At 42.2% G+C, this 25,967-nt stretch overlaps 1 protein-coding gene across 3 annotated transcripts in view; it reads right to left on the reverse strand.

Moving 5' to 3' along the window:
* SULF1 (sulfatase 1) overlaps nt 1-25,967 on the reverse strand; it is a 112,860-nt gene that overhangs the window by 12,241 nt on the left and 74,652 nt on the right. For all 3 annotated transcript variants that reach the window (XM_066623516.1, XM_066623514.1, XM_066623515.1), the window contains exons 6-16: nt 19,429-19,579; nt 16,361-16,536; nt 15,745-15,873; nt 15,426-15,482; nt 13,965-14,094; nt 7,765-7,981; nt 5,728-5,965; nt 4,362-4,458; nt 3,968-4,062; nt 2,040-2,108; nt 425-597 (exon numbers count right to left, since the gene is read on the reverse strand). In XM_066623516.1, the coding sequence (XP_066479613.1) occupies nt 425-597; nt 2,040-2,108; nt 3,968-4,062; nt 4,362-4,458; nt 5,728-5,965; nt 7,765-7,981; nt 13,965-14,094; nt 15,426-15,482; nt 15,745-15,873; nt 16,361-16,536; nt 19,429-19,579 (1,532 nt within the window). The remainder of the gene's footprint in view (nt 1-424; nt 598-2,039; nt 2,109-3,967; nt 4,063-4,361; nt 4,459-5,727; nt 5,966-7,764; nt 7,982-13,964; nt 14,095-15,425; nt 15,483-15,744; nt 15,874-16,360; nt 16,537-19,428; nt 19,580-25,967) is intronic.

The raw sequence follows: 25,967 nt of genomic DNA on the forward strand, positions 1-25,967 counted from the left end.
AAATGCATAAACCTTTCCCATTAAAATCAATGGAGTTTAAAGTGCTTAGCTTTCCCTGGATCAAGTATTTCCCCTGTTTATCTAGATTCTGTCTGGGGTAGGCAAACACAACAGAAGAATATCCTCCATGGTCTACTGTGTCATTACTACTGTTGACAAGCTAGTGTCAGTGTAGGTTTTAACACAACTGCATTAAATTTTAGTCTCATGTTATGAAATTAACAGCTTCTTAAAAACTTAAATTCAAATTTGATTTTAAAAAACACCACTGATTTTGATACGATGCAAACCATATTTAGTGGCCTGTACGTTTTCCAGCCCAAATATGGTCCAAAACAAATTAGACAAATGCTTTCCAGCCCAATATATGAGCATAGCTCCTCCTACTCCCATGAACATGTCATCTGCTACAAATGGTTCTCACAATTCCAGAATGGTGCAGTCTGCCAGTGATTGTTATCATGGGTAAAGCAGGTGAGTCCAGGAAGGCTGCATTCATCTCCTTTCTTCTGGCGCTTTTTCCCTTTCCTTTCTTTCTTCCTCCTGCGGTTCTCTTTGAAGAGCTGAACCTTACCATCCACCTCTTGGGCTGCTTCCCTAGTTAAAAAGGCAAGAATATTTAATAAGCCAGGGCATAACCATAACTATTTCCATCTAGTCCCCAAATAAACTCCTGCTACCAGCAAATCTACATGCTGCTGGAGGCACAGGAGAACTGATTTTTTTCAGGGCTGAACTAGACCCATCTGTGCTCGCTGCTGGAATCAGGCTCTATAATGCTGGAATGTGAAGACTCTATACCTGCGCTTCCCAAACTTAACGCTGTTATGACATCCTCCGTTCTGCAAATGAAACACTCGGAACCCAAAAGTAAGTGGCAGTGACAAGATGACATCATCGCCAGTCAGAGACCACTGAGTGACCCTGACAACAGCAGTAAGAAGCTCAGGGCAGACAGGAGGGCCCTTCCAGCAGTGAAAAACCTATGCACAGAGCATGCCACACCAACCTTCTGTGGTCTTTCAGGTCACAGCGTAGTTGTGCTGCCAGACAGTGAGCAGCCCATGACACCCCTGTGCACTCGTCGAGATACCCCAGGGCATAACCACACACACTTTGGAAACCTTGCCTCTATATCTTCAGATACACTTACTGTGAATATCAGGGTAAGTGTCACTTTCTGCAGTGTAGATCGCCAGAAGGGATAAGATTGGCTTTCAAGGTTTTGTGTAGGCTAGAAGGGAAAGCCACAACTTTCCAACTGAAAACACTAATTTCAATTACAGAGTTTGAAACATTGGAGTAAAGACTCTGCGGCTATAAGACCATCAGGGGGCATATACACCAGGATAGCAGCGAACACAGAGTGAGTCTGCTTGGGTTGTCCTCAATCTCTTCTAATTAAGATGAGTTTTCAAGAGGAAAAAGTCAAGATGACCTGCTATTTTCCCATTGCAATGTGTTCCTGTGAGCACATTATAGACTTATATTTAACTTTAAACTGAGAATTGAATAGAATTTTTCTTCAGGAAGGAGTGGATTTTCACAAAGTGTTATTGATCAAAACTTGGATGAACATGATTTATCAGCTGATGGGAGGAGCCGAGAGCCCACAAATCCCAGTGAAGCATAAGACATAATAAGTTGCCTTAGGTGGAATGAGACCATTGGTCTATCTAGCTCAGTATTGTCTATGCTGACTGGCAACGGCCTTTGCCAGCCCTACTTGAAGATGCCAGGGGGCTGAACCTGGAACCTTCTACATGCAAAGCAGATGCTTTGCCACTGAACTATGGTCCTTCCTCCTAAGTAGTACGGAATTTGGGGATATTAGCACAAGAGAGCCCATACAGGCTCTGAACCCATACTGAACATAAACCACAACATTTCATTCTAGAAATAGATTCCACATCATTAAATGAAAGTTTTGTGGTTAACAACCATCAGCATGAGTGCCATCCAGGCTGTCTGTAGTGGTCATGGGGTTTATGCCGGGATGGGGACATGTTGCAATGAGGTGAAAGAACTACAGGGCTTACTTGAATGGATGAAGGTGACTCGTCTTGAGCTTTTCTGCAGCCTTCACCCCTTTTTCTTTGCTGTAATAGCTGCAAATAAATGTTGTGACAAAATAAGCTTTTCATAAACTCACCACTTAAAATAGAAACGTGGCTTTCACTTTTAATTCCTGAAATTGTATCACTATTCTCATAAGAAACAGATACATCTCTATACCAAATATGAAGGAATTCAGGGTGAACAAATCAATGGTTAAATTACACAGGCCAACACACATGTTGCTTCCTTAAACATTACACCAATTCCTGGGTATATTTGGGGTGCCGATTCCAAAAATGGCATCTGTTTTTCCCTATCGTGTCTAGTTTTGGAGACATGGCATAGTCTCTTTAGCGAATGGTTCAAGCAGCTACCTCATGAGGAAGCCTACACCATTGCTTCCTCATGAGGAAGCTGCTTGAACCATTCACTAATGAGGCTATACTATATCTCCAAAACTAGACGTGATAGGGCAAAACGGATGCCATTTTTTGAATCGGCACCCCAAATTCATATCAAACCACTATAAAGTTTGGGAAAAACTTTTCTAACTCTCAATTTTGTAGGCCTGTGTTATCACATACAGCAAGGTGAAATACACACGGTCCGGGATTCTGTTTCCCACCCCCTTCCAATCCCACATTCTACCTACAGCTATCAGGATCACTTTTTTCAAGTTTACTAAGAAACATATTACTATTGCATGCAGAATTCTAAACAGCAGCAACCTAATAGAAAAAGGAAGTAGAACAAAAGTATACTTCAAGTTTGGTAAAAGTTATAACTTCTGTTTTTAAGCCACACAGTCACTTTCAATCAAGAAACTAGACTTATAAATATTATTGATTGGGAGTACTTATTGAGGTAACCACAAACACTTTCCAGTGGGACATATGAATATATGAAGATGCTCTTACAGTAAGTCAGACCATTGGTCTACCAAGCTGAGCATTGGCGAGACTGGCTGGAAGTAGCATCTCAAATATTTCAGAGGAGTCTTCTCCAGCCCTATGTAGAGATGCCTGGGATTGAACCTGGTACCCTCTACATGCAAAGCATATGTTCAACAACTCAGCTACACACACTACCCAAACTTGAACTCCAGGTTCACATTTGTCACAGCTTTAGCAATGGTTGAAGGATCATTGGTTTGTTGAGCTTCGGAGGCCTAATTTTTGACACTGCTTATGGGTTGGCAGCTCTGCTGTTTCTGAGAATTACATTAATCTAGTTGCTGCTGTTGCTGTGGGAACTTTGATTGCTGCCATTTCTCACTGATTTTTTGAGTTGTTTTGAGTTGTTAAAAAAAAGACAAAATATGTTAGCTGCCTTGAGTGCCTTCCTATCAGGAGTGGAAAGATGGGATATAAATATTTTAAGAGATCTTTGGGCCCAATCCTATGGGCTGGAGCGCCAGCAGTACTCATGCATCACCAGCTCTGGGTGTTGCATACATGTTTTAAAGCACATTTGCTGCACCTGGGGAGCAGGCACCAGGCCTCAGCGCCATGGGGACGATGCAGGGAATGACCAGTGGTAAGCTTCATCTTCAGTGAACAGTGTAGCTTTTTGGGATGGGGGAGGGCAAACTGAGCGGGGAGGGGAGTGGAGCAGCAACAGACTCCTGTGCATCTTCCCTGGCTGGGAACCCCAACATGAGCCTCCTTGAGTCTGCATCTGCTTAAAAGTGGGAGTGGATCTGGGGAGATCCATTGCCGCCAGCTGCATTCTACCCGGGGTATAATGCAGCTGGGTAAGAGTGCAAACTCTCCCTTACCCCAAGGAGACTCCAGCAGCTGCCTTTGTGTCCATAGGATACAGTGGCAGTCATTGTGGTGCCACTGTTCCTCTGGGCATTGAGGCCCCTTAGGATGGGCTGTTAGTAAATTTAAAAGATAATTTTCTTTACCTCTTTTTGCTACAGTCACATTCATCAGGTTTTCTTCTTTTTAGATGTCCCCTCACTTCTCTTAGATTCTTAATTTTATCTTGGAGAGCCTCAATCTGCAAAAAGTGACAAAAAGCAAGTTTAATAATGTTCTTTCATACTTTTAAAAGCAATTTGTTTTTGTACATTGCAACAAATCTTGTGGTCATTTCCTTGATTCAACAATATATATTAATGCCTTATAGATGACCAACTGAGATCAAGAGATAATTATTTGTCCAAGACTACTAGTGCATTTAAGGCTAAAAAGGAATTTCAACCAAGGTCTTCTGAGTCCTGTTACCCACTGATAACAGTCACTAGGTTACAGGAAGATATTAGTACAAATTCTTCATGAAGGACAACATCTTCTCACCTCTTTGTCTATGTAGGCTTTGTGGTCTTTCCAGGCTCTGGCTGACTGGTATAATTCTCTCTCACAATGAATGGAGTCATTTGGAAGAATAAAACACCTATGGGACAATACAAGGATCAGAAACTAAGGATGAAATGCCTGAAATATCTTGAATAGATGAGTCATTACAGCTGGTCCCTATCAAATTAATAAGGGTAAATACACCTTATTAGATGCCGAAATTGAAGCAATAACACAACCAACTGGGGCAAGACCTATTCTAAAACTCTTAACTTCAGAGAAAAGAAAAGCAATATTGATATATGGGGTTATTGCCTATTAGGCACTTTTTAAAGTGGTGCCTTTTAAAAGAATACCAGAGATCCGAGAGAGGTATCAGACTGGCTCTCAGCATGAGGGCAATTGTTCAACCACTTGCATGATCTGTGGGACGTGGGCTCCCTCCACTGCTTGCTGTTTCATAGCTGTGATGTGACAGTGAAGGAAAGGTTGGCTTTGCTTTGTGCAAGGCCTTTTATAGGCTTTGAGCTATTGCAAGACCTTCATTCATTCATATAAGTTCCATCCTTAATATATTCATTTATGTAAATTTATGTAAATTTATTCAAATTTGAAATGTGAATTAGTTTTTTCCCAGCCCCCAACACAGTGTCAGAAAGATGATGTGGCCCTCCTGCCCAAAAGTTTGGACACCCCTGCATTAGATCATTGATTCAGTCAAGTTTATTTGGGAGGGCTGAACAATGCAAAAGTACTGATTTCCAATGGTAGAGCATCACTGCTTGCAAACAGACTATTTTAAATAATTCACCTCTCCTGTTGTTCAGATCATGCAATGCCCTTTCTAAAATCACTGCACTGGCCTCCTATCACCTTTCCACATCCAGCACAAAATCACCTTGAACATTTTCAATGGGTATGTCGCCTTTTCTGCTCTTATACCCCAATATACTCCTGCCACAATACTTTGGTCCGCCAACTCTACTCTCAGCTGCCAGAAGTTGTCCCTTAAACCACTTGATTCATTTTCCCTCATACCAAGAACTTCCTTGTGAAAATGCAGACACTGCACTGCACCACTTTTTCTGCTCTTGAAACCACGACCCAAAAATACTTCATGATTTCTCTGGCTCCACCCCTAAAGTAGCATCCTTAACCAAGACAAAGTTCAAGCATCTGCAACCTTATTTGCTCACATTCATCCCACTGTTTTCGGTCCTCCCTCTCCTTTCTGCCTGCTGTCACTATCAAAGTTTATACTGCAACATAAAGGCAGGGACCTTGTATTTGCTTATGTGTCTCTGTGAAGTACCATATACATAGATGGTGCCACATTAAGTAGCAGCAGCAGCAAAAGCATTCCTACTTGTGTGTCACTCTGACAGAGTCAGACTGCCCAACAGTGTTGGCTCCATCAGCTAGCATTTCTTCAGCATCCTCTGAAGGCTCCTCTTCTTCACTGTAGCTTCCATGTCGCTTGACAACACTTTTGGGCTGCAGAACATGCAGTTCTTCCTCTTCCAGGTTTATATCATATATTTCCCCTTCAAATTCCACAGACAAGGAACGAGTCTGGCGAGTGTGAACAAACCGGGGTTTGTATTCTACATTGTAAAAAAAACCACACAGCCACATAATTAGATGACTGAATAATATAGTAGTTCAAGAGACAAGAACCCAGGACCTAGGCCTAACACAGCATGATACCTGGTAGTAGTCATGCTGATTTCGCTACAAGCCCTCTGAATCAGATCAGACAGAAGACCTTATCCTCTCCAGTCCTGCACTGATCATTTCTCTGACCCCTAAAAGCTAGCACATATGAACAGGACTTTTGAAAGTTGCTCCAAACTGGTCTACACATGCAGCAGAATGATTTGGTATAGAGATTTTAGGTGAGGGATGCAGTTTTTCCTATATCCCCCCCATGTTAAAAATTCCTTGCAAGTAAAAAAAAACCAAAGCAGGGAGGGAAAAGTTAGCCAGACAGAGAGGGGAGGGGACAGAAACGTGAATGTGGCAATCTGATTTGGCACCACTCATTTTACTACCCTAGATTTCTACCATCTCATTTTAATGCATACATAGACCAGACCACAGCCAATGATGAGTTTCCAAACGGAAAGAGTTCTTTAGCTGTGTAGAAGATCATGGAAATGTCTCTGTATTACTCTGTGACTGCACAGCAAATCTGTACTTCAGAAGCATTCACATAGGGGAGTTGCAAGCATGAACTGGTCCTGTGATGCCCTGCCGAGAGAGGATAATTTTACCACTCTTCTGCTTTCCTGGATTTTTCATCAAGTGTTGATGCACTGTAAAAATCCCCCTGCCCGGCAGGAAATTACAGGCTCTCTCAGTAGTTTCATGCACACCATTATAAGCTGCCATTTGATAAATAGTAGTCTGCATTTCACCCTCTGACTCTCTAATACTAGAAGTATATGCTTTTCTTCAGTTTGAGAATTGGTTCATGACAGAATCAACCTGAGGGCACCACAGAAATACATTTCTATCAACTACCCTAGTAGAAATTTCCCTGAGACAGAATTCACTGTGACATGTTAAGATGCAACAAGGCAAAGAATGTCCTTGCATACAGCTGAACAACAATTTAAGCTGTATTTAGAGCCTGAAAGCAATGTGGGCCAGAAGTCTGTCATAGCCATGCTGATTTAAGTAGTTTACTCTGCAGATTTTATGTCCACTCTGCATTACCAGCAGCCAATGACCATTAATGCAAGAACTGGCCAATACAAATATGGCTCCTTACCCTGTTATAAATTTATAAAGCAGCAGGTACTTGGCATTACAGATACATTCATTAAATATAAGTATCCTAATATAAAATAACTATTGTGTAGGAAAAGAACACAGAGCAAAATAATTAGATATTTATCATTAGATCAACAAGCCTGTTCACACACACCAGAAATAAGCTTTTGAGGAACACAAACATCTTTATGTATAAGTGTTCAACAGTGATGCGAACCCGGCTGGGCTCAGCATTCTCTAAAACAGAAGAACCCCCAGAAGCATATTACTCTTTTAACTATGAGCAGGCAGGGTGCACAGCCATGCCACAGTGCAAAGTCAACCTTAACACCAATATCTCAGGAGCCCCCGTCCATCCCCCTGCCATTACAGTCTGACTTCTCACATTGTTACCATTCTGCCAATGCTGGATAAAGCTTATAACGTATCATTTGATTAACTGATCACTAACATATCAATTCATTTGATGAATTTACTAGAATTCACATCATATTTGCATAATTCGTATTGTTATAACTGTTGCTGCTCAAAGTGAACTTGCAGAATTTGCCTTTCCAGACTGCAGAGTTTTGGTATTTAAATTTGAAGCAGATCATGGTCCAAAAGTCTCTGATCTACTGTCACCTACTTTGCACACTGGGGTTTCTTATATAGGGTCTTTGATTTTTTCTTTGAGTCCTACTGCTCCGATAATCAGCCTCTCCACAGTCACAATCATTTTCTTTACTGCTGTATCCCTGGGAATGTACGCTTCGTGTTCTCTTTCTGATGGCGAGAATGTCACTAGATCCTTTACACTTGTGAATGCGAAGTTTTCCAGATGCATCTTCAATACACTGCCACTTCTACAAAAAAAATCAAAATGAACTGTTCAAATCCACCTTCAGTCTAACTAAATCAAATTCTTTTGGGGAAGAAAATATAGCACAGGATTCCTTCCTAGAGAGAAACTCAAATTCTTCAAATGTTCTTTTCATTCTAGAATATACTTTCATTCTAACTACACTAAAATTTGTATGAAATAGGATTAAAACTTTTATGTTGCCTTTCTGTCCAAAGCAGGTAATCAAGAGGGCTTACACTAAAACAGAGTTCTCTAAATTATGGTCCATGGGCCAGATCCAACGTTTGGAGATAGTCCTCCCTCCCCATGTGAGCAGCACTTAAGGTTCCACCACACTTCTCCACTGCTCCTGGTCCCCAATCTTGACAGAGGGACACTCTGGGCAGTTGCATCTACCCAGACATCCTGTCGCAAAGCCTGCTGGGTTGATGGGCAACAGATGCAACTACCTAGAGTGTCCCTATGTCAAGATAGAGTGCCAGGAGCATTTTTCCCTTTCACTCATTTACTCTTGCTATGCGCCAATGTAATCACACAGCCCAAACTGCTCAAGCTGAAATCTTAATTTTAGTTAATTCAATGAAAAGTGTTTTTTAAATCTTCCATGATGTGTACCTGAATTACCTAGAATAGCTGTTTTTACCTGAGAAGTTTGGCACTGCACTGTTCTCCTGTCACCAAAAGGGGGCTGCAGAGCTTTGGCAACAACATAATACCCTGAAACATATTCCCACTTCTCTCTTCTGGCTCCAAGCAAGGTGCTCCTTACAAGCACTGGTAAAAAGAAAATTCAGTCCCTACAGGGGCTAGCTGCCACTATAATGTTTATACTCACTAGGAAGCAATCTGTCCATGAAATACAGTTAATTATTACATTACTCAGCCACAGAGTTGGTCCACCTATTAGGTTCAAAACATCAAAACCAGTGAATTAAGCCTGCAACGTTGCCTGTCTTGTAAAACACTGTGAACATAAGAACAGCCCCACTGGATCAGGCCATAGGCCCATCTAGTCCAGCTTCCTGTATCTCACAGCGGCCTCACCAAATGCCCAGGGAGCACACCTGATAACAAGAGACCTGCATCCTGGTGCCCTCCCTTGCATCTGACATAGCCCATTTCTAAAATCAGAAGGTTGCACATACACATCATGGCTTGTAACCCGTAATGGATTTTTCCTCCAGAAATCTGTCCAAGCCCCTTTTAAAGGCATCCAGGCCAGATACCGTCACCACATCCTGTGGCAAGGAGTTCCACAGACCCACCACATGCTGAGTAAAGAAATATTTTCTTTTCTCTGTCCTAACTCTCCCAACACTCAATTTTAGTGGATGTCCCCTGGTTCTGGTGTTATGTGAGAGTGTAAAGAGCATCTCTCTATCCACTTTATCCTTCCCATGCAGAATTTTGTATGTCTCAATCATGCTCCGCCTCAGACGTCTCTTTTCTAGGCTGAAGAGGCCCAAACACCATAGCCTTTCTTCTCATAAGGAAGGTGCCCCAGCCCAGCAATCATCTTAGTTGCTCTCTTTTGCACCTTTTCCATTTCCACTATATCCTTTTTGAGATGTGGCAACCAGAACTGGACACAATACACCAGGTGTGGCCTTACCATCAATTTGTACAACGGCATTATAATATTAGCTGTTTTGTTCTCAATACCTTTTCTAATGATCCCAAGCATAGAATTGGCCTTCTTTACTGCCGCCGCACATTGAGTCGACGCTTTCATCGACTTGTCCACCACCACCCCAAGATCTCTCTCCTGATCTGTCACAGACAGCTCAGAACCCATTAGCCTACATATGAAGTTTTGATTTTTTGCCCCAATGTGCATGACTTTACACTTACTGACATTGAAACGCATCTGCCATTTTGCTGCCCATTCTGCCAGTCTGGAGAGATCCTTCTGGAGCTCCTCACAATCACTTCTGGTCTTCACCACTCGGAAAAGTTTGGTGTCGTCTGCAAACCTAGCCACCTCACTGCTCAACCCTGTTTCCAGGTCGTTTATGAAGAGGTTGAAGAGCACCGGTCCCAGGACAGATCCTTGGGGCACACTCCTTTTCACCTCTCTCCATTGTGAAAATTGCCCATTGACACCCACTCTGTGTTTCCTGGTCTTCAACCAGGTCTCAGTCTAGGAGAGGACCTGTCCTCTAATTCCCTGACTGTGGAGTTTTTTCAGTAGCCTTTGGTGAGGGACCGTGTCGAATGCCTTCTGAAAGTCCAGATATATAATGTCCACGGGTTCTCCCACATCCATGTGCCTGCTGATCTTTTCAAAGAATTCTATAAGGTTCGTGAGGCAAGACTTACCCTTACAGAAGCCATGCTGATTCTCCCTCAGCAAGGCTTCTTCGTCTATGTGTTTTGAGACTCTATCTTTGATGAGGCATTCCACCATCTTACCCGGTATAGATGTTAGACTGACCGGCCTAGAGTTTCATGGGTCCGCCCCTCTTTCCCTTTTTAAAGATCAGCGTGACATTTGCTATCCTCCAATCCTCTGGCAGTGTGGCCATTTCGAGGGACAAGTTGCATATTTTAGTCAAGAGATCAGCAACTTCATTCTTCAATTCCTTAATAACTCTTGGGTGGATGCCATCAGGGCCTGGTGACTTACTGATCTTTAATTTATCAATGAGGTCTGAAACATCTTCTCTTTTAACCTCTATCTGACTTAATTCCTTGGTCAGGAGGGGCCATTCAGGCAGCGGTATCTGCCCAAGGTCTTCTGCCGTGAAGACAGATGCAAAGAACTCATTTAATTTCTCTGCCATCTCTAAGTCTCCTTTTATCTCCCCTTTCCCTCCCTCACCATCCAGACGGCCAACTGCTTCTCTGGCGGGTTTCCTGCTTCTAACATATTTGAAGAAGCTTTTATTATTCCCCTTAATGCTGCTGGCCATGCGTTCCTCATAGTCTCTCTTGGCCTCCCATATCACCTTCTTGCATTTCTTTTGCCACAATTTAAGTTCCTTTTTATTCTCCTCATTAAGGGAAGACTTCCAGTCCCATGATTGTCATGAAGTCCTTAGTTACCCCTAATTCTGAGACCAGTTCAGACAGGAAAGCTGCAAGACCCTGCAAGCAGAAAGTAATCTTTCTGTGCTAAACACTCTCAGCTAAACACTCTCAGCAATCCAGTTAAAGTAGGAACGCTTAAACACAACTGTTTGTTTGGTATGCCGATCACGCAATGTAAGCAGGGACTTTGTTCGGCCCACCCAGGAACACAAGAGTATTCTCTCCTGAAAGGGGATTGGAGGGGGGCTGGGAGTTGGGCAGGCCCAGAGGGTTCTTAAGGCATCAGCACCGAGCCCTCTTTCTCCTTTGCACGTGGGATAAGCTGCACCGCCTGTAATGGGGCCAGGCTTGGAGTTGGGTGCACGCCCAGCCCAGGGGACAGATACAATTCTGGCGCCTTCCGGGGGTCCAGACTCCGCATCACAGGTGCTTCGCTGCCACAGCATCTGCAGGTCTCTCTGCCTCTTTTCTGTATTATCTTACTTGTTAAACAAGTGGCCCTTTCTCCCAACTCAGTTATCTCGAATGTTCATTGGGGGGTGCACAAACAAACTATAATTATTTGCTATTAAGACAAAAAAAAAAAAGACTTGAGCAAATGCACAGAATATTCTGAAAGAATATGACTGATTCATCACGAGTTCTACATCACAAACAATTTCCTCTTATTTTACTCAGAAGTAAGCCCATTGTGTTCAGTAAGAGGCTGTAATCCTATCTTACTGCAAACAAAGACTTCTACTTGTAGTTTCTGCTAAGGCTTCATGTAATACTGGAAACACGGCACTCCATCAGTAACCCATCTCTTAACAAATAGGAGTACAACTACATGCTGCCTCTGGCTTCTGTAGTCAGCGCACCTCTGAATAGCGGTTGCAAGGAAGCAATAGCAGGAGTGGGGTGTACCCTCATCTCCTCCTTTTGGGGTTCCTAGGGAGATCTGGTTGGCCACTGTGGAAAACAGGACTAGAGAAGCAGGATGTTGAACAGATGGGCCTTTGGCCTGATTCAGTAGATTATTTTTCTGTTTAGACTTAGGACCTCCCAGACCCAGTAACTGTTCCCATCCTCATACAACATTTCAGGCTGCATTGTGTGAAATTATTTACACAAATCTAGCAAATGAACTCAAATAGTCATCCAAGACAGACATAGTATCCTGCAAAGACTTGCAAATAAATCTTGAGAGGTAGAATATTACAAAACCACTATGTGGTCAGAGTATTAATACAACTTTACATTCAAAGTAATTAAAGAGCAATAAAGGTCCCATTTTAGCATTTAAAATGAACACCGTTTACTTAATATGTTGTGACAGCTTCAGGCGACTGCCAAAGTCTTTCATGTAATGAGGAACTTAATTACACAGTTTACGAAAGATGCCTCGACAGTAGGTATGCTCAGAGGTTACAAAATCCCTGGTAGCTGACAATTTAAGTTTTAAATGTGTTGACAAAGCTGCCAAGGCATAAAAAGTGCATCCATGAGTTAACAACTCATTCATTTGAGTTCAGTGAGATTTAGGATTGCTCAGCTTTCGCAGTGTGGTTCTCAATGACTTGAAAAACTCAACAACTAATGCAGCAGTGGCTCTCAGGAGTGCCATTCCAGATATTAAAATCTTGAGGAACTTTGAGAAGGGGACTGTGACCCCTGTAGATTAGAAGAACACATGCTTTACACACAGAAGGCCCAGCCCCTGGCATATCTAGGAAGGGTGGGGCAGATCCTCATTTGGCACTCTAGAGAGAACTGCCAGTCACTGTAGACAATACTGACCCCATACAGGGTATCTTATATGAAGATGCATCTCTGGACATCTTCAGGGGAAGCTTTAGTTCTGATTTCTCAACATTTGAATTTAGTCCAAAGACTAATGGTCTTTCCTAGATGCTTCATCAAAGCTCTACAGCGATTCCCAAACTTTTTTGATTTGTGGCTCCCTGGTCCTACTGGACCATTGGCCATGCTTTCCCATTAGGGCTACAATCCTATACTATACATTGTATAGGGCAGCGGATTCTTTGCAAGGATTCCATGGCTCCCCTGGCTAGTTTCCGTGGCTCCCTGTGAAGCCATGGCTCACGGTTTGGGAACCATTGCTCTACATTATAAGTTTCTTAAAACCTGTATGTTCAAACTTACATTTCTGTAAGTTAGTAGGAAGAAATATTAACATTTCAAGAAACCCTTTAAACCTTTATCATTTTATGAATTTTTGGGAGGGGGAGGAAAAGCAGATTAGAAAATAACCCAATAATAATGCTGGTTGAATGTTGCAGCAAGAAGCAAAACCTTCATGGCCATCCCTTCAAAGCCTCTCAAAAAGGTTCACACTGTTTCATCTTTACTGCCTTTGTCAAAAGGCTTATGATTGCTGAATCTTAACAAGGACATTGCAGTTGCTGCAAACCGCCCTGAAAAGACATACAGGAGACAGAGCATCCTGTTACGTTTCACGGATCTCCATTTCTAATTGTGGGTTTTGGTTTTCATTATCACTGTGAGCCACCGCAAACCACAGAAAAAAACATTTCGAAACAAACAAGCAAACAAACCATGCAGGGAGGTGCTGACTACATTCAGTCAGCTTGCCATGTGGAGGTGGGCCAATGGAGGTTGCCACCTACGCAGCTGGCTGCAGCAGGGGTGAATCAAACTTTAGTCTGATCTCCAAACAAGTGTGAGCAGAAAAGGAGGAAAGGCTTTCCCACCCTGGGGCTTCACAGAAGAAAACCTAAGTTTAGCATAACAAATGTTGACCTTCATCTCAGTATTGGAACACTGTTAGTGCTCTTCAAACAAGTAGTTGGCATTTTGTTTGATTTACAAGGAGGGAGCTTAAGTCACTGGAATGCTGTCCTCTGAAAAGATGGGCTATGTCATCACATCATCTCTTAAAGCGGGACATTTTGCAAGTGCACAAGGAGAAATGGTAATCACCTGCAACTTACCTGTCCTGCCTGCTCACAAGCTGTCTGGTACCTTGCTTGTTGACACAACTCTTTCACTCTCTCATATTTCGGCAAGTGATTAGACTGCTGCACATTTTTGCTAGGTTCTTCCTTCTTGCGCAGAAATTTACTTTATTAAAAAAACAAGAGGAAGAAGCCATGCTTTGAGTCTTTTGTAGACAGTACATGTGAACAAAACAGAAAAGCTCTCCTTGCTGCAGGGGGACGTCACAGAAATCCTTCCCCCCCCCCCCCGTGGTCAGTTAATGGATAACTCAACACCCTTCAAAGTTCAAGTTGGATAATCTTTGTCAAACTAAAACCTGGGGTGGGGGGAGTTCAAATATCAGTCTTTACAGCACTGATCTTCACCTTGTCAAGAGCTGGGACCCACTTTCAAGAGACCAGTGGATTAGAGGGTTGGATTAACTAAAAACCGCAGCTGCTGTTCTTTTCCCACCCAGTGGTGACCCATCATCACGTACTGCTATAAGCATGTAACCCTGCTCCTTCTTTCAGGCCAATTGGAAGGAGGAGGAGGAGGAATAGGGAGCGGCATGGCAACAGTATGAACTCAATTTTGAAAAGAAGAGAGAGAGAGAAAAGGAAGGGAGGTGATGCAAGGCATGGAAAAGAAATGTCATGAAGAGATCAGGTAGATTAGTAAGAAACTGTTGGTGACTTTCTGAAGATTAGGAGACAGGGCCAAAGCAATTCCTCCAAACCCAACTACTCCATCGGGATTTACGCTAATCTACAGCTCCTAACCCTGGATTCTATTGAAATTGTGCAGACCCAATTCTAAGAACTGAATGGCGGCAACAGCACTGCTGCAACCCACCTTTCAGTCCTGAGTTACCTGGGGAATTATAGGATTTAACTATTACAGCCAAATTAGTACTAGATCCTTAATTACTAAGGAAAGTCTGATTAAACACACACACACACACACACACACACACACACACACTCTATTCTTAGAACTCTGCCAATGGTGACTCATTACTAATGGGAAAGTTCTCTGCACATGCTCAGAGGCACACACATCTTCATTATTATTGCTTCAGATATTTCGAAATTGAGCTCTGGCAACAAGAACAGATTCTGTGCCTGAACCCTGGCCATATATTAAACCACAAGTTAGAGACCACTGCAGAACTAAGGACTCGGCGACATTCTGAAGTCTGCCACATGGTTAAGCACAGTGATTAAATGACAAGCTGAAAAACAGGAAAGCAACAGGTCTAGAAAATTGCTGAGAAGCTATCTGAGGCAAGAAATGAGCCTCACAGCTTGCACTGTTAGTGGCAGTGAACAAATTGGCCACTTTACGAAAGAGAAGGAAAGAAGCTGGCTCTGTGAGTCTGCACAAAATTTATTGCTTTGCTGTCCATTCAAACACAAACACATGCAGTTGACCACTAGGCAGTTTTCCCAGAACTCTCTCACTCCAATATTTACCCTCTTTCCACTAGAAATGTATCACGCCAAACTTTGGTTTTCTTGTTTGTTCGAAACCTGAAATCAAAACAATAATATTTAGTGTTGGCATCCCTGACTAAGTTTGCCTAGGCAATTAACAGGTGAACAATTTATTTTCCCTTCTTGCCCATTATCTGCTCATGCATTCCCACAGCTTTACAAGTATGCCATTTAAAAAATTCTTTTTTAATTTTAGGCTCTGGGAAGAGGAGGCCTCTTGTTTTTCAACAGCTCATTTTTGTCTGCTTATTGATTTGCTCAGACATTTGCCAACTTTCCAGAAAGAGCCTTAACTTACCTGTTTCCTGGTTTCTCAAGGTCCAGGAGTTTTAGAATAGATTTGCCATCCATGTCTGGAGGCGTGTCAAGTCCTGCAATATCCAGAACAGTTGGAGCAAGGTCAATATTCAGCACTAGCTGAGATATTCTGCAAATTAACGGAAAAGGTCAGAATTGTATTAGGAGCATGAGACATCACCTTTCACATGCTTGCAGAATTTGAACGGTCATTTATACGGCTGTGGTACTTGGCTGCAAAAATCTATAATATCATAGTGACTAATCCAGCTCCCCTTGCATGATTGTGTGGTTATGAAAAATATGCTACTATTGTTTCTTTAAGAGAAACTAAGTAAAGCAGGGCGGAAAGGCATCCATGCTTCTCTCACTAGCAGACTTACAAGATTATATTTATCTACACTGTGAAATCACAATGAGTAAAAAATATCCTCACATGACCCCATTAACTCTTTCAACTAACAATATGTACACATACACACACACTTTTGTTCTAAGCCATTGCTTTGCAATAATCATGATGAAAGAAAACCAGCCATTTAGAATGACAATCAAATGTGCTTACAAATATTTTACATTAGGTACAACAGCTGTGCTGCAGACATAGGAGAACGTACACTGATCCCGGCTCTACACTTGGACCACGAATAAAGAAAGGAACGCGGATATCAAAATCATATGGCATTGACTTCCCCTTGACCAGTCCAAACTGCCCAATATGGTATCCGTGGTCAGCAGTATAAATAACGTAGGTATTCTCCAGTTCTCCAGTCTCCACGAGCATCTGATATAACTGAAAAACAGTATAGGGGGGAAATGCTATTAAAAAACAAACACACACACACACAAACTGTGCAGGCACTCACATTAATCAATCCCACAGTTCGAAATTTCTCTCGTCACACTACTAAAGCCAGTAGTCACATAAAGAGTTTGACTAAATGCAGCTCAGTAGCATGACAACAACTTTTCATAATTTATGGAAAGTTTATGAAAACTACTCAATAACATATTCAAACTGAAATATGCTATGCACTAAGGAATCATATTCCAGAGTTTGAAAGTTGGTGGACTCTGAAAAAACAAAATACTATCAAAATAGTAAAAAGGGTAACTATAAGTCACCATTGAGGAGATGGGCAGAACAGCCATTACATTTTTTTGGCTCCTGAGAGGTCTTTGCTGTCTACAGTTATGGACCCACATGGGCATCAGGAACTGTTTTATACAGAATCAAGTAGCAAAGAGCTATTTTCTCATAGACCAGGGGTGCCCAAACCCTGGCTGGGGGGCCGCTTGCGGCCCTCAGTGTCTCCCAATCAAGCCTTTGGGGAGCCCTCAGTCTCCAATGAGATTCTGGCCTTCCAGAGACTTGCTGGAGCCCATGCTGGTCTGATGCAACTGCTTTCAGTGTGAGGACAAGTGTTCGACCTTTCACGTGAGCTGTGGGATGAGGGCTCCCTCCACTACTTGCTGTTTCACGTCTGTGATGCAGCAGTGGCAGTGAAGGAATGGCTGGCCTTGCTTTGTGTAAGGCCTTTGATAGGCCTTGAGCCATTGCAAGACCTTCATTCATTCCTATAAGTTCCATCTCTTATATATTAATTTATGCAATTTTATGTAAATTTATTCAAATTTGAAAAGTAAATTAATTCTCTTTTTTTCCTGGCCCCCGACACAGAGTCAGAGAGATAATGTGGCCCTCCTGCCGAAAAGTTTGGACACCCCTGTCATAGACTGTTAAACAGAGACTAGGAATTGAACCTGGGACCTTTTATATGGAAGGCATGTGTTCTTCAACAACAGCAACAAGCAGAGTGTGTGTACCACACAAATAGTGTCTAGAACAGGGGTGTCAAACATAACGCCTGGGGGCCAGATGCGGCCCGCAGAAGCTTTTTATCCAGCCCTCAGGCTCTCAGCTGCTGAGCAGTGCTGAAGTGTTACTGCTGAAAGGGCAGCCCACACAAAAATTGGGCTCTCCCATATCTTGAAATATGATAAAGATTTATGTATTTTCTCTTCTGTCATTTGCAGCTAATGAATTCTTAAGTGAGAAAAAGTGCTTATTTTTGGTTGTGAGTTATTTAATGACAATACTTTCTGCCTAACGACATCACTTCCCGCCCTCAGCAGGCATCATGAACACCATTCGGCCCTCAGTATGAAACGAGTTTGACACCCCTGGTCTAGAACTTAAGGAAGGCCTTGTCCAGCAAGGTTAAAGGCCCATCTAGTCCAGCTTCCTGTATCTTACACTGGCCCATCAGATACCTTTGAGAGAACACAAGACAAAAGGATACTTGTATTCTGTTGCCGCTCCCTTGCACCTGGCATTCAGAAATAGGCAGGCTATCACTAAAACCCTGAGGTCACATACAGTCATCATGACTTGTAACATGTGATGAACTTTTTCCTCCATAAACTTCTCCAATCCCCTTTTAAAGGCGTCTAGGTCAGGTGCTACCACCATATCCTGTGGTAAAGTGTTCCACAGATTAATTATGCTCTGGGTAAAGAAATACTTCCTTTTGTCTGTTGTAACTCTCCTGCCAATTTTAGTTGACGTCCCTTTGTCCTGGTGTTGTGCAAAAGGGCCCACTGTACTACATGACTTTATAGCCTCTGTTACCTAAACTGACATCTAATATTTTCAACAGGAACATGGAATTGCTTTGCGCCCTACGCAACAGCCTTCTCTTGCAATAGTTACAGAGGACCCATAATTCAAATATTTATTTAAGGCGCTTGGGCTAGCAACTAATTCTGTATTCAAAGACTTCTCACTATTTAGAAGCTGTAAATCAGGAGCATTTCTACTCAAGACAAGTTTCTCACCACAAGAAGAAACAAATTTACAGAACGCATATTAGAATGTGGTGTAAACCTAGCAAATTGTGGGTAGATTTTCCTGGATCCTGTTGCTTTTTTGGTATTTTGCGTTGGTGTTAGGCAGAATACCACGACGTGTCCTCATACAAAGGGCATTAGGTCTCTGATGATGGGAGATGGCAGTACACCTCTTATTCCACTGGACCATACAGATCATCCCAGTGTTACCAGTTCTGACTGGCAACAGCTCCCCTCAAGGCTTCAGTCAGAAAACTTTCCCAGCTTTACTGATATTTAATACATGTGCACATTTTCTACAACAGTGTTTCCCAACTGGTGGCACTCAAGGTGGTGTCTGGTGGCACTCACAGGACCTCCAGACCCCTGCCAGTGAGACCAGCGACACAACCTGACAAGTAGCAGTAGGAGGCTTGGCTCCCGTGTGCATTTTTCGCGTATTCAAAAATTCCCTCCCATCTGCCTTGAGCCTTTTACTGGTGTTTGTCACATCACGTCTAGCCTCCCAATCTGTAAGTAACTGGTGATGACATCATTACCAGTTACTTCCGATGGTACTTCCAATCGGCGGACCATGCATGGTGGTATGGCAGGGGACAAACTTTGAGAAATGCTGTCCTACATGACAGGAAAACAGTATCCCTTGGGCGAGAGGAAAAAAATGACCAGCACAAAGCTATGGATCTCTCTAGGACCAGCATTTGTGGTAAATATAGGAAAACTCTGGGACAAGTAACCCTTCTCCTACTAACAGAAATTAAGGGGTCAGGCAGTCGAAATAAACAGAATGGAAAGTTATGCTAAAGAATTGTTTTCAGCATTTTGATTGGCTCACCCTTTCCATGGAATCATCAACTGACAGCAGTGTCTGAAGTCTTTTGCGTTGCAAAACATTTGTAAATTCCATGTGAATAGGAAGCATTGGGCCTGTGTACTGCATTATCCAATGCTTGTCCATATTCGGTGCATAGTTATAGCTGGGAGTTCTGTGGGGAAGAAAGATCAACATTTCAAAAGCTTGCATCTTCAGTGTCACTCTAGTTATCATCTGCACCATTCAAAATGAAAGTGGTTCAGTTCCGATAATCAGGAGTTAAGCAACAGCAAATAAGTAAAACCAGGCTGTGTATCTAATGCAAATCTTATGACTTCAGTTCTTGTTATGCTAAATCCCACTGAGGTGTTCTTAAGTCCTGAATAGCAATAATGTTTCGTCTAGGATAAGTCACACATGGTGGTATAGTTAAGGAGGGGCAGTGGGGACATTACCCTGGGTACCATGCCTTGAGGGGGTGCGAACCCCACCTGTGGAACTGAGATGAAAAAAAACAGTCTTCTGAGGCTTGGATTGGCCACATGTGGCCTCCACATGCCTCAGATCACCTCCTGGTCATGCCATGGGGGGGGGGGTTAAATTTTTTTGTGTTAAAATGTTTTGTGCCCCCAGGTGCCAGATGACTTAGCTACACCACTGGTCACACATGCTGTCTGCTCTCTTTTAATCCAAAAACACTGTCTTAAAAAATACATAGTTGTGCCTCCTACAGTGTTATTATGTCTGAATTTTTTCTGTAAACAAAACTGCATATATATATAAGCGGAGCAGCAAAGTTACAGAACACTCCCATGCCGACACTGCACAATGCTCACAAACTCCAAAGATATTGCACTAATGCCCACAAAATGGTCCTCGTACTGTCATAGTATGGTCCTCATCTGTACATAGGCAGATGTTATTTGGTCTCTCTTGTGGTCCTAGGAAATATATGGTAGTATTCAAGAGGAGGAGGGGAGGTTTTGGCATAGCACTGCATATCAACAAATGGTTGTATCATAAAAGGGACTACTACAGCTCCATGTATGAATTGTGAGTTCTGGACAATTGGCCTATGAGGTTCAGGTCTTAGCTGTGAACCAGAAGAGTGTGAGCATGTGCAAGAAAATAACCAAGTAGCATATTTTATCACTACTGCTGTCATAGCTTTTCCAACCTTTATTATACTGAATTGCTTTCACCTCATCTCTTATACTAAAACTTAAACTCATGATCAGAAAATTTTAGGGGCACACTCAAAGGCCTGAATGCATCTTGTAGGACTTAGACATATTTTCTTTGTCATGTAGCATGAAGTGGGGGTTGGTCTACTGTTCAAAACTACATTTTGAACGTATTCTTGACATTTCTCTCAATTTCAAAAGGATTTTGTCACAGTTATTGTTGGTGGGGGAGCACCATTCAAGGGTCATTTCAAGTCTGTCCTCTTGTAACAAAACTACCAAACCAGTATTTCCTTTAACTAGCACATTTCGTTGGCAACCTTCAGTCTCGAAAGACTCTGGTATCGCGCTCTGAAAGGTGGTTCTGGCACAGCGTCTAGTGTGGCTGAAAAGGCCGATTCGGGAGTGACAATCCCCTCCACACCGGGAGCAAGTGCAGTCTGTCCCTGGTCTGTCTCCCTGGCTATGGGCCTTCCTTCTTTCCCTCTTAGCCTCAGACTGTTGGCCAAGTGTCTCTTCAAACTGGGAAAGGCCATGCTGCACAGCCTGCCTCCAAGCGGGCCGCTCAGAGGCCAGGGTTTCCCACTTGTTGAGGTCCACTCCTAAGGCCTTCAGGGAACAACGACAGCCACTCTTTATAGCACATTTCCAGGACTGTGAAATATCAAGCTGAATTCAGTAATAATAAAAATGTCTAACAGTTTTCATCGGCAACACAAATTGAAGTGATTATAAAACACTGTGTGTGGGGGAGGCATTTCCCATTGGAAAAAAACAACAGCACAATGGCCTAGTTCCAATGGAATGACAAGCCACCGTATGCAATTATTTAACATACTGCTTTGTTTTAACTAACTACAGTTTCCCAAGTTCAGCTATAACAGGAAACTGTGTCTAGTTTAAAAATGAAAGTTATCAGACTTTTTCTCTTACACATGTAGGGGGGATGGGAAATATATTAGCCTGAGGATCATCCTCTTAATGATAAAATATGGGCTGCAACTGTCTGTTCTCTGTTTTTTTTTATTGTTTAAACTTATCTTTAACATTTGTTTTATTAATATTTTATTATTTTATTATTGTCATGTTTTTAACCATCGTAAACTGCCTTTTGTACGCTTTCTGGGAGAAAAGTGGGGTATAAATACATTAAATAAAGCAAACAGCTTTATTTAATGAACTAGCTTGAAATATGGCTGGCTTGATACATTTATATTTAAATGGCCACCTTCCATTTCGTATTAATTTTCACAAACAATTCATTCTACATTAAGAAACACTCCTAGTGTCAGTAATAAAATCAACCTAATGAGAGTCTGTTGGGATCACGAAAAGCAGTTAATTGTACAATTTCACAGAGTTCCCAAAAACACCAAGGGACTGAGATTGAAAGTAATTACTCTAAGAGGTTTCCATTACTGCATGTGAACATTTAAAAATTCCCTAAGAGACACAAAAAATGGGAAAACAAGCGTTTTCCCTTTCTGATTAAGTCCTTTCAAATAATATTAAGCTAGATATTAAAAGTTGCCTCAAACCAATAATAGTCTATCCAGCCCAATCCCCTGTCTACCAATAAGAAGCAAAGGATCTCCAGAGTCTCATGCAGAGGTCTTTTCCAGACCTCACCAGAGATCTTTTAATTTACAAGATGAAAGAGTAAACCTAGGACTGCATATCTGCAAAGTAGATTATCAAACTACTCTTTTCACTGACCAGCCATAAGCCACCCCAAATCACAGAAAGGGCAATAATTCTCATTGTTACCTAATTTGATTTTTTTTTAAAATGCAAAACCAGGGGTGCTCACACTTTTTTGGCTCGAGAGCTACTTTGAAACCCAGCAAGGCCCGGAGATCTACCAGAGTTTTTTTTACAATGTTCGCGCCATCATAACATATAACATTTATGTGTACAATGTATGTTGGTGTACCTTGAGCCCCACTGAGTATAACAGGACTTACTCCTGAGTAGACATGCCTAGGATTAGGCTGTGAGGCTGCAATCCTAGCCACACTTACCTGGGAGTAAGCCCCATTGAGTACAATGGGCCTTACTCCCGGCATTTCCTCCCAGAGGCACCTGAAAGGGGGGGGTCGGAACTCCGCGATCTACTCATTTTGCCTCGCGATCTACCAGTAGATCACGATCCACCTATTGAGCACCCCTGTGCAAAACAAATCCAAAAGTACAATTTGGCAGTCAATTGCAATTTTCAAAATAAGTTGTAGCCTAGACTTGAACTTGCTTTCTGAAGGGAATTTATAGGTCTGGGATGCAATGAGGAGATCCAAGAGCACTTGTTCTGGCAGGTCTCACTGCTTTCAACAGAACTAAGTCAACAAACACTCCACTTGGGACTGCAGCCAGAATGCACATTATGTTAGTGAATTCTTTTCTGGTCTCTCTCTCTCTCTCTCATACTTGCACTCGCATCTATTTCATGGTGCACATTTTCACTTCGTTATCTTCGAAACATTACCTCAGTATAACAAAAAAAGAACAAAAAAAATGGTTGGCTAAAAAGAATCCTGAACCAAATATAACCAGATGCATTTTTCACGTTACAAACATTGACAGAATCGGGTGATACTTTTATTAGTCTAAATGCGCATTGAAACTATTGCTCACATTTCATACACAGAAAATTTCTAAGCTGACACACGTACACCTGAAATAGTGGAAGAAAGAGCACCAGGTTTTATCCCCACAAAAACTGAAAGCACACTCAATAAATCAAGCAGCTATTTTTGGCAACAGGCAAATTGCACAGATAAAGATCAAAAGTAATGAACCACACTCCCTTCCATCAGTAAGCTGTTCAAGATGCTGTGACAATAACTATTTTTCTTTTCAGGCACAGAAAGGATTTTTGACACTGAAACAACATTTGCCATTTGGTATTTGATAAGATATATGGAAGCATATATATTTGTTCTCAAAATAAGTAACTTATTGTACATTTACTGTGACATCCCAATGGGGCTGGGTGGGTTAAAAGCTTACAACACAATAACAGCGGTTCCTAAAGTCTCTTCAGACGGTGGAAACATGCTAAATGTTGACAGGGGCAGGGCCTGGGGCTAGGGGTGTGTGTCCCGATAGCACTGCAGTGATCATGGTGCTGCAGAGACCCAGAGGTTTTCCCCCTTACCTGGAAGGTCACCCTGCCACTGGGAAGGGTCTGGGAAGCCTGCAGCCCCCTCTGATGCTTGAAGTCACTCCAATCAGCAATCAAAATGTACTTTCGGTTTTCATGCGGAAACCTGAAGTGTGCTCTGATCACTGACTGGAGTTATTTCAAACACTGGGGAGGCCTGCAGAGTAGGCTGCAGGCCTCCCAGACTCTCCCCAAGGCCAGTGCAACCCTCCAGGTAAAACCCCTGGGTTCCCACAGTGCTGTGATCGCCGTGGTGCCGTTGGGACACCCATTACTGGGCCACTCCCCTTAAGGGGGAATGGCCTACTTCCTGTTCCCATAGTGGGTCACAATGTAGGCTTGGTGTAGGCTTCCTCATGAGGAAGCTGCTTGAACAAGTCACTAAAGAGGCTATGCCGTGTCTCCAAAACTAGACGCGATAGGGCAAAACAGATGCCATTTTTGGAATCAGTACCCCAAATATACCCAGGAATTGGTGTAACATTTAAGGAAGCAAAATGTGTGTTGGCCTGTGTTATCAAAAAAACAGATTGTGTGCCTTGACAATTTTAATGCCTAGTCAGTGTGCTGTGAGATGAAAAAGATGGAAATCGTTGCATTAGTCCAGTGATTTTCAACCTTTTTCATCACTGACAAGGCGCTAAAATTGTCAAGGCACACCATCAGGTTTTTGATAATTGCCAAGGCATACCATGCTACCAGTGGGGGGCTCACATCCCCATTGGCCCTACTAATAAATGTCCTTCTCCCAAATTCCTGTGGCACACCTGTGGACCACTCGTGGCACACCGATGTGCCACGGCACAGTGGTTGAAAAAGGCTGCATTAGTCACTTATTTCTGACTTTATCCTGCTCTATTTTTATGGGTGAATCTATATAAAAATGGAACAAAAAAATCTCCATAACCAAAATATAAAGTATGATTCTAGGTTATCCTACACTTATCTCCAGTAATTAAAAGCCAGAATAGAGCATTCTTGAAAATAAAAAACCTTCTGTCACTTTTCAAACACATACCAGCTTAAATAGGCTTTGTTTTACTGTAAAGAAGCCCCACAGATCTAGGGTAACCATCAAGCATAGCTCAATGCACACTTATTTTGAATTTAGCAGACAGATGGTACAACATATTTGCTTTCTATCTGTGGTACTTTCTATTCAATTTCTTCCCTTCGCTGCAACAAGGAGTAACCTTTGTTGTTTCTATTAAGTTATTGGAAAAGTGAAGGAAATTTAAAACAAAAAGAGGAACAGACTTTACATTTTGCATTTGTTGCATTTTGCAAATACGAACTCAAAATAATCCATTTTTTAAAAGAAGGATTTAAATGCACTTGGATTAAGAGGCAAATTTGGACTCTCACTAGAATGTTATAATTTAGAGACACATTCAGGGTAATGCTTAATTAAAAGGAACTCTGCTTACAAGTGGCTAATAGAAGATCCTAATTCCTCAATAGTAGTCATAACCTTACACATGCATTTACAAAGCCAATAAACAGCTTTTACCCTAATTTTCTTTCATTGTTGGAGGTAAATGCTACAGTTACATGATATCACAACTTGTGCATTTTTGAAAACAAAACCCAAAAGGTCAGATAGCTCTAACCCAACTTTAGAAAAAAAAAACTGATCCAAATGATACTTGACCACCAAGGGAGAAAACCCAAGAGTTAAACGTTCAAATTACACCACCTCTCACAGGAGGGATTAGGTTGCTGCCTGCCCTGTTTTCAAGGGGTGTGCCAAAAATTTTCATGAGACATTGGGTTTCTTTTCATCCTCTGGTCATGACAAGCTGGCAATGTTTCTTGCTATAGAAACCAGCCCTTTAGCAACTTCATTCACCCAGGCTGGCAGCTTGTCTTCGATTTGTCTCGCTCCTTCCAACTGATGCTTTCCACGGTACAGCTTTCCAGAGTCAACACAAAATAAGCCACGTAGGGCCATCTCTTGCAGTAGCCACTGAAGAAATGCTTCATCACAAGACACCAAGAACAAAAGACAACTAGGCAAGTATTTTCCTACATCCCAAATATTCAGTTTAAAGGCAAGCTGCCCAAAGTTTCATGTTTGTCTGAAAACACAAACCCTCTTCATGTGTTCTTTCTCTGTGAAGAGGAAATGTGTGGTGTTCTTACCCCATGGAGAAGAAATGTGTGCATAGCAGGATCACACTGAAAAACCCCACCCTCACCACCACAGTCAAATGTCC

Source organism: Tiliqua scincoides, chromosome 4 (genome assembly GCF_035046505.1).
Source record: "Tiliqua scincoides isolate rTilSci1 chromosome 4, rTilSci1.hap2, whole genome shotgun sequence".
Taxonomy (NCBI): Eukaryota; Metazoa; Chordata; class Lepidosauria; order Squamata; family Scincidae; genus Tiliqua; species Tiliqua scincoides.